We start from the raw sequence: 9,171 nt of genomic DNA on the forward strand, positions 1-9,171 counted from the left end.
CCTAACAGCTCTCAAGGATATGTTCATCCTTTGAGAGAGTTTTGTGATCAACTTTTATTTATTATTATAAAAAATGTTCTTCATTATTGAGTATTTATTTTGAATTGATTGTCATAACTGTATTCACCCCCTCTACAATTACTTAAAGGCTTAACACTCATCAGCACTCAATTCAGGTCTTCATAATAATCATAGTATGGTGGGTTTCCCCCACCTAAATCTTGCCATTAATAAGATTTAGAGCTCCTGCTAACAAAGTGAGGCACGTGAACTTGTTAAAGTGGTGATCATGAATACCTTTGAGAGGTGAGCAATAATCTTTGGGTAGCCGAGCCCGAAATTTTGCTATAAAGGTGAGCCCGAATTCCTTAGATAGGTGACTCTAGATCTATACTAGAGAGGTAAGCCTGAATTCCTTAAATATGTGAGCCCGGACCGGACCCCTTAGAGAGGTGAACCCGAACTCTGATAATGAGGAGAGCCTGAATCCCTGAGAGATATGGGAAAATCTTGAATCACTAGAGAGGAGAACCTGAATCTCTGCTAGAGAGGATATCTAAGGCTCATGACATCCTTAGGATACAGTATATAAATAGCAATAAATTACTTGGGATACAACACAAATAATTTCTTCAATAGGTAGAGGGGACACCATTCCTCTTTTCTACTTCTTTTCTCGACCGTTATCACTCGAGTTAGCATTCAATAAACTTACGAACAAACTAATTGATCATTGGAGAGGTCTATTGGGGTATCCCAAACTTTTTGGGCCTTGCATTGGCATACTAGTCTAGGTCTCCAAATATTATACAAATGCTCCCAATAAAAACAATTGTAGACGCTAAAGTAGGGAGCTCAGTCAGAGGCTTCCAAATCGTGAAGAAGACCATAATTGTATCATAAGTAGGGAGACTCGAGAGAGACCGACGAACCATAAAGACATTGTTGGTCATCCAAGTAGGGGGCCTCGCTGAGAGAGACTGTCACTTCTTAAAGAAGAAGAAGATGCATCCCTCTAGGTGCATCTCATTAAGAGGCATTCCACTCGGGGGAATCTCTGTAAGAAAAATCCTACAAAGGGGCGTCCCGCTAGGGGCATCTCACGTAAAGGCATCTCAGGCAGAGCGATCCGCTAAGGTTCTCACGTAGAGAAATCCCACGAAGGGAACATCCGTAGAGACATCTCATGCAGAGCACCCGTTAAGGTACTCGCGCAGAGGCAAGCCACGAGGGTGCATCTCATGTAGAGGTATCTCAGGTAGAGCGACCCCTTAAGGTGCTCACGCAAAGGCATCCCGTGAAGGGGCATCTCCATAAAGGTATCACATGCAGAGAGACCCGCTAAGGTGTTCACGCAGAGGCATCCCATTAGAGAGTATGTCATGTAGAGGCATCTCTATACATGCATCTCATGCAGAGTAGTCCGCTAAGGTGCTCATGTAGAGGCATCCCACTAAGGATGTAACAACCCGGGTCAAATCTTGAGCATTTTTTGAAAACCTGGACAAGCCCCGATTTCGAGTAGGAAAATAAGCCAAAACCTACAGTCTCAAATGCAGCCAACTTGGGTAAGAACTAGCCACCACAGGCCCCCGAAAGATCATAATTTGTTGGTATAAATAGTAATAGTACTCTACCTTATAAACTGAATAGAAATCTTAAATCTGCTCAATATAGGACTGGGATGTTTCAAACTCTCCCACTTAAAACTTGACATCCTCGTCAGGCCAGAATAGGCATCCCAAAAGTCTAAGATCGTACCTCTCTAGCAACTATTGGATAATAATGGTTGGCTTCGTGTCTTCATCACCTTATATCTGTCCATTGTGGGATAATACCACCAACTTCCGTGTCCCCCTCCTGCAAATTCATGCATCAAACTTTCAAGAGTCGGCTCTAATACCATATGTAACAACCGGGTCAAATCCCGGGCATTTTTAAAAATCGGATCAAATCCCGATTTCGAGTCTGAAAATAAGTCGAATCCTAATATTCCAAATGCAGCAAACTTAGGTAACGACTAGCCCACAATAGACCACCAAAAGATCATGATTTATTGGTGAATGTAGTAGTAGTACTTTGCTTTATAAACTGAATAGTAGTCTTATATCTCTTTGATGTGGGATTGGGATGTTACAAGGGGCATATTTGTAAAGGCATCTAAACGGAGCGACCCGCTAAGGTGCTCAAGATCCCATGAAGATGTATTTTCACTTAGAGGTATCATATTGCTGGTTGTTCCAGGGTAGAAAATCTTATTAGATAAACGACCATCCCTTACTCATCAACTTGCTTTAGATGAGGTTGGATTGTGGTGGACAATAGTCACCTTCTCCATCCACATCAAAAGATAGTCAGGGACCTTCCTCTTTCCTAAAAGGATCAGAGTCGATGCCCCTTCTCTTCGAGGCAAATTATCTTTATTTGAAGATGTTTTCACAAAGAACGCGGAGAACACGGAAAATTGATGAATGTTGTACTTGATCTTATTTGATGATTCGTAAAACAATGCTTATTCTCTCTTATTTCAAACTGTTGTTCTTCCGTGAGGAAGAGGCCTACATGTCCTTTTATAGGGGGTTCAATCTACACGTAGTTCTTGGATGACAAGTTGTCCAGATGGCATGGGTTTCGTCAAGTCCATCAAGGCCCAGGTTCGTTGACCATGTGGTCGTTCATAAAAAGCCCATATATGTCCATGACCCAAGCCATGGAGCTAGGCAATGATATCTCATTTGTGAGGTACAAGAACACATGCAGGCATCGCATACAATATTTCAGAGTCTGGTCATGGATGTGACGGTATAAAGAGTACTTGCGATCACGGGAGAACTGGCCACGCCTAACGATCCTTTCTCCCATGCGACCCCTTGAGGCATGGCATGGGTCTTCTTGTCAATAGAAAATAAATAGTTTAAATTAATAATAAGGTGACCTCTGTGTGATAAGGTAGCATGTACTCATTTCTTCTCTTATAATTAAGATTAGCTTCATACATATATTGATGAAATGTGAACCTAATTGCGATGGATCTAATATGAGTATTCTTATAAGTTTCGACCTTTAACTTGACCCATGTCTCATTTTCATAATGACGAGAGGATGACCTTTATTCATGGGCCTTATGTAATGAGAAAATTTCAATTTTAATAAACAAATATTTTAGCAGTCCCAATTATTTAAAAGTAGTCTTATAACACGCTCAAATTGAATACCTTGTTAGTCATATGAGTACAAGTATTTCAGATTCAGGATAGAGACTTGGCCCAATTTAAAATATTAACTAGTGATTTGATCAGGTTGTTACAATTAGTGTCTCAACCAAAAAAATGATATCACAAATGATATCCAACCCAAACCACCTTTACCAAATTTTCCATTTCAACCCGATAATACTCCCTAAATTTTAAATTAATGTGTTTAGCAAATACATGGTATCAGGTATCTCATGCAATCGCAATCTTTACCTGATTTCTCATTTCAATCCCATGCAACCTATACCCAGTTCCCCATTCCGACATGAGAATACTCCGTAAACAGCTTTACGACCCCAATTGAGAACCGATATGAGAATACTCCGTAAACAGCTTTGCGACCCCAATTGAGAATGTAACAATGAGTCCCCACATTTAATTTTGTTAACTGAAAACAGATTGTGTTCCAATCATGTTAGTTTGGCTTTGGCAAATGTTATGACCATATTTCAGCCGGGCAAGGCATATGAGATATAATATAAACATGTAAATTTTTTAATTTTGGTTTCATAAAGCTTCAATTTTGATTTTGGTAAACTTTATATTTTTCACCAATTTAATATTTTGGTCAGGTCAATATCCTCTTTACCTTACCGGAGTATCGCGGGGACGATCTCAATCCCAGTTGAGACCCGAGTATTAGTTTTTCAAGCATTACAATAGTTAAATTAACCCTTTACACGATAATCATATTGTAAAAGCATGTTAGCAAAACCGGATAGTTCTTCAGGACATTGCCAATCTGAAGATCATAATTTAAAGAAGAAACTACCAGAAACAAATAGGAACGGAAGAGAAATATAAACCAAAACAAAAGAGCTCGTAAAATAAAGAAAAGAAAACGCTTCTTTTCGCTGTGAAAATTATATATATATTACTATAAAACTGACCGCCTCAGCCGAAAAAACCATGAAACCGATATATATATCCAAAATCCAAATTTTGCACAATCAATCAATTTTCTTTGGCAGTTCCATGGAGACCTAATCCTACTCTTGAATCTCAATTTTTCTACATCTCAGGAATGTTGTAGAAGTATAGAAAGCAAGTTATATCACAAGGCTTTCTGATCTCTGCACGAGAATCATCATAAAGTTACTTCCACTCACTTTGGCTTCCTTCCAGCTTTTCATATCAATATTAACACCAGATATAACAGGTAAAAGAAAACAAGAAACTTCACCATCTTTAAAATTGAAGACATTCAGTAGGTTAAAATTCCAATTTGCAATTCGCGAGCTTCTAAAAATTTGAATTGTTTCATGAAGAATTGTCAGAAGATGGCCGAGGCTTGATGTACTGCAAAAGGTAAAAAGAAGATCATATATAACTTGTTCCACATTACAACAATATAAATAAATGATATCAGAACAGTGTTCTAAGTAGCATTATTTAATATGACTACAGAACTTTAAATTTAGACCCCTTATTCAGAAAAGCTCTCACCTTACTTGCATCTCTGTAGAATTCCCTAATCTCTTCCTCAGTAAGGCCTTCATCCTCTCCAGCATTTTCATCCCACCCAAGTGAACGCAAAAACGCAGCCTCTTCCTCCTCTGAACATAGAATGACATCAGAGCTTAAACGAGTCTCTGCCTTGTCACAAGATTTTTTTGGCATATCACATGCGTCTCTGTTACTGATCAAGCCATTCATCTCACACTGGACCATTTCAGACTGAGTTGCTAATAGAGAATCTTTCACTGGAGGAAGTGGAGCAGACGCTTCAATTTCACCAGGCTGCTCCAGATCAGATTTTTCCATAATAGAGACAGAATCAGCAACAGGTGAAGAAGAATTTGTCAAAGATTTCTTTCTCACAAGATTAAAGAAATCATTTCGGCTACGAAATTGAGCTGAAGGTTTCTTATCCAACACAGTGGGGACCACAGAACTCACAGATATTGGGTTCTTGACTGGACTTCTCAAGGGAGGAGCTACACCAGCTGAAGGAGCGGAAGTCAGTGGGTTATTTAGTACTTTACTAGCATTTGGAGGGCTCAAGCTATCCTTCGTTGGATAAGAAATGCCATTCTTTTCTCGTGCTGGTTTGAGGACTTGAAGCTTTCCTAAACTCAATGACTTTGGCATATCAGATTTCACCAGTGTTCCACGAGGAGAGTGATTAATTGAAGGGGTCTGATGCTGATGCTGCACGACCTTAGTTTTTGACTTCTCTGAAAAATTCAACACCTGGAACATATAAAAATAGCTAGCCCTGTTCAGGAAGAGGTCTCTTCAATTGTCAAGACAATACATATGAAACTTGGAAGAGCTTTCCTCACATTAGTAAATAAATTATTAATAGGGACAAGGCAATACTACAAAATACTATGGCAGTATAAGCTTTGAAGCAGGGCTTATAAATAAGAAAATTATCTTCACTGCCATCATAATTATGTAACTTAAATCTTAACATTCAGCCCCTAGTTATTACGAAGCAGAATACCCTTATACCCCATATTTCTTCCCACTAAATAGAGCTGCACTATTCTATTTAGAGCTTAAATTAAATGTCAGAGGAATATAAATTTACAGCCAAGCTTTCTCATTTTTCCAAGTGGGCTCCAATTAAAAGCCTTCTGCACTCTTCTTGTAGAGTTGTCATGAAAGTGCAAATACATGAGTACATAGCGAGTGAATTGTTATTAAATTATGCACAGACATTTGAACACATGTAATGCAGGTGTAATCTATTACTGTTACATGGTAATACGTTTGCTAATTGCAAAAAAGATGGGTTGGCTAAGTTTACAAAGATAACATTGAAAAATTAGGATCCCGAAATATGTTTGTGTTGAAGATGGTTTCTTGCCACCAAATTTTAAAGAAGTCCTAAATGCTATTGGAGAGTGGATGATGATTTTCTAATTGCATATTATTTATTGATGTCATCCTTCATATGTTCCACTTCCTTTTTCCCTTGTCCATCTAGAGGTAGGATGACTCAGATATGTGTATTACTATCAATTATTAATCAGGACATGGCAAATGCATATTTCAAAATCTGGCAGAATTGGTGGGTTTACCAACCTGTGATACTTCGAGCAACAAAATCTACATACAGATCTGTCACTTCCTATGTTACTTGTCACAAAAAAGTTACCACTTATCAAATGCCTAGTAAATCTCAACGAACAGTTCAGAAATATATGTACTGAAAATATGTTTTAGTAAGATAACTAGTAAAAGTACATGTTGTAATACGGGAGTAACAGAAGGCATTATTCAGAATGTACACTTTTGCATACTTCGTGTCTAAAAGGGGTGTAGAATATAAGATGGAAAACTTTGTGTCTAAAAAGGTAAAATCAGTATGTTCTATAACTATTAAAGTATGATACAACATGATAATCCTTAAACCGAAATAAAATGATGGCATACTTCGCAGTAACTATCAACTGCCATAAACATTTGCAAATCTTTTTCGGCACCGCTCAAATAATCTTATACATAGTAAATCATAATTCAATTAGTTAATATATAAATAAGGTTCTCAGCTTATCTTATATATATATACACACACACACACACACAAAAATTAGAAGAGCTCTATTTTGCAAATTTTCAATATGACATGCTGTAAGAACAGAAATAGCAAAAAAATTAAAAGGAAAACAGCCTCACCAAAGCTTTAGGAATGGGAGGAGTAACAGGAATCAGTTGCTTCGACTGTTTAATAGCAATTTCTTCGAGCCTTTGACTTCCAACTGAAAACTATAATTAAACAAAGCAACAAACGCAACACATAAGCAAAGATTAATAAATATAAGCCCAAAGTATTAAACAATTGCATTACCTGAGGATTAGCCTGGACATGAGGGGAGACCTGTGCCAAAGTTTCGGCCATATTGAGGCCACTTGTCATGTTTGATGCCCCAGAATCTGAACTTAAAAGATCTTCTTGGGAAACTGATGATTTATTGGTGCCATTACCTCCAACTTTTACAGGTACCTCCACTAGGGCCGATGTCCACCCAACCTCACCAGTCACTGCTGAATATCCAACTGGTAAGCTTTGCATGTTACTACTCAATACTGGAGATGGGACTCTTCTTAAGTCATAAATTATTTGTCTTTCATCAGCTCCAAGAGATGGAAAATCCCTGTCAAATGCAGCTTTACGCACACTGCTACTAGCACCAAGATTAGTACTTCCATTGTTAAAGTTGCTCTTATTGGAACTGTTTAGGTCAGCTGATACATTTCTCGCCCATGGCTCATTATACTTGCCAGATATAGAAGATTGTGATCTTTTTAAACCATCCTTCTCAAACCTACTGGAAAAATTGCTCCCTAGAGGATCAGAAAAATTCCTATGCCTATGATCACCTAACTTTGACTTATCGTTATCACGATCATCGTTTATATCTTTATCCCAGCCCTTATCATGGTTAGTCCTACCCAAACTACTGTAAGACCTCAAGTGAGAACCATTACTAGTAGAATTTCTACGGAAGTAAGAGGATGTTGTTCGATCAGAAACAGGTGAACTTCCTGAATTATGATCCCTAATATCTATTGATGACTTATTTCTTGTCGACTTTACAGTAGCACGATCATCTGTGATAATTAATAACTCAACAAAATAAGACAAGTTTTAAAAACAAAGGGGATGGGAATTAGTAAAAACTTAACAATCTAAACTTACCTGAGAGTAATGAGGATGGTGCGATTTGCTGATGATTTGTACTAATAGAAGAGGTTACACTTCCGTTGCTCTTTAACCACTCAGGGACAAATGTAGGCTCACCTTTTTCCATAATTAGTTACAAAAACGATCATACTACTAGGAGTAAACTCCAAGTTGTATTCGCTTGATTAATGCAAATTATCACCAAAATTGGACAAAACAATTTGTCTAGACAATACCAATCCAAATGTAGCTTCTTCTTTCTCTCCTTCAACCCAAATCCACACAAAACTATACATATAATTAATATCAACAACTAAATTCCCAAAAAATTTCTCTCAAAATCCGGTATCAACCAAAATAAACCACACTTTCCTGTACAAAATAACTATAGCCTCATCTGTTACACTATATATACTGTGAATTCAATTGGACACAACTTCAAACAATCGAAAACTCATGCCCTAAATGCAAGAACACTCGTGCTCCACACCGACTTCAATTCAATACAATCCCATAAAAACTATACCAAACAAACTTAATAATCCTGACCCATTACACAAAACACCCCAATTTACAAACCCCAGAATTTTATATCGCCAAAACATCACAAATTCCTCATGCCCACATGCAAATTTTCAATAAAAACATCAAAAATCAAGAAAATTCAGAGACAGAATCAAGAACCTGAGAAACCCACAACAGAATGAACAAACCAGAGCAAATTCAGGTGAAAAACAACACTAATTATCAACCCTTTTGATGGTATCTCAATGCGATTGGGTAAAATACAGAAAGTTTCAATCTTTTTAATAGCCAATACTTGTGTGCGTTATGAATTAGATAGATACAAGTGTGTGTAGTTCGGGTGTAGAGGGACTTTGTATATGTTGTTTTTGAGAGAGAAAAACAAAGTATATCCAATTTTATTGTCACAGCAAGAATTTTATCTTCGAGAAAAAACAGAAATTAAAACAGATGGGAAGATTGTATGTATAATAAGTGTAAGTTTTCTTGTATGTATGTATTGTATGTTTGTGGGTTGAATGGCTCAGTCCGGTTAAAAAACATGATGTTTTTCTCTTATTTTTTACTCTATTTTCTTCTTGTTTTTTACTTTACACTTTCTTTTTTACTATATTCGTTCCAATTATTTACATTTCAAATTTTTCCAAAAATAGTAAAGTGTTTATAATTTTTAAAATAACTACAACCACTACTTCTCTCCACTATATCAACTTTATACACTATACCAACTTTATACATATAATATTAATCGGTCCT

The 9,171-nt window shown here is 37.1% G+C and overlaps 1 protein-coding gene across 2 annotated transcripts; it reads right to left on the bottom strand.

Annotated features, from left to right (window-relative positions):
- Positions 1-4,157: 4,157 nt before the first annotated feature.
- LOC141668343 (uncharacterized) lies at positions 4,158-8,878 on the bottom strand. 2 transcript variants are annotated; one of them, XM_074475196.1, is made up of 5 exons: positions 7,906-8,878; positions 7,054-7,817; positions 6,882-6,971; positions 4,706-5,447; positions 4,158-4,553 (listed from the first exon to the last, which is right to left on the bottom strand). In XM_074475196.1, exons 1-5 carry the CDS (start codon positions 8,015-8,017, stop codon positions 4,528-4,530), a joined length of 1,734 nt encoding a protein of 577 aa, XP_074331297.1. In that variant the 5' UTR covers positions 8,018-8,878; the 3' UTR covers positions 4,158-4,527. The 2 variants fall into 2 exon arrangements, with proteins under 2 accessions (XP_074331297.1, XP_074331296.1); XM_074475195.1 differs by having other exon boundaries at positions 4,701-5,447; positions 7,906-8,876.
- Positions 8,879-9,171: the final 293 nt, after the last annotated feature.

This window comes from Apium graveolens, chromosome 6 (genome assembly GCF_009905375.1).
Source record: "Apium graveolens cultivar Ventura chromosome 6, ASM990537v1, whole genome shotgun sequence".
Taxonomy (NCBI): Eukaryota; Viridiplantae; Streptophyta; class Magnoliopsida; order Apiales; family Apiaceae; genus Apium; species Apium graveolens.

Excerpts from the sequence above, each read along its gene's own strand:
- LOC141668343 (XM_074475195.1), bottom strand. The coding sequence starts at position 8,017 with ATGGAAAAAGGTGAGCCTACATTTGTCCCTGAGTGGTTAAAGAGCAAC. Across the intron at positions 7,818-7,905 it reads ACCATCCTCATTACTCTCAG|ATGATCGTGCTACTGTAAAG; the intron begins GTAAGTTTAGAT and ends TAATTATCACAG. Across the intron at positions 5,448-6,881 it reads CTCCCATTCCTAAAGCTTTG|GTGTTGAATTTTTCAGAGAA; the intron begins GTGAGGCTGTTT and ends TATATGTTCCAG.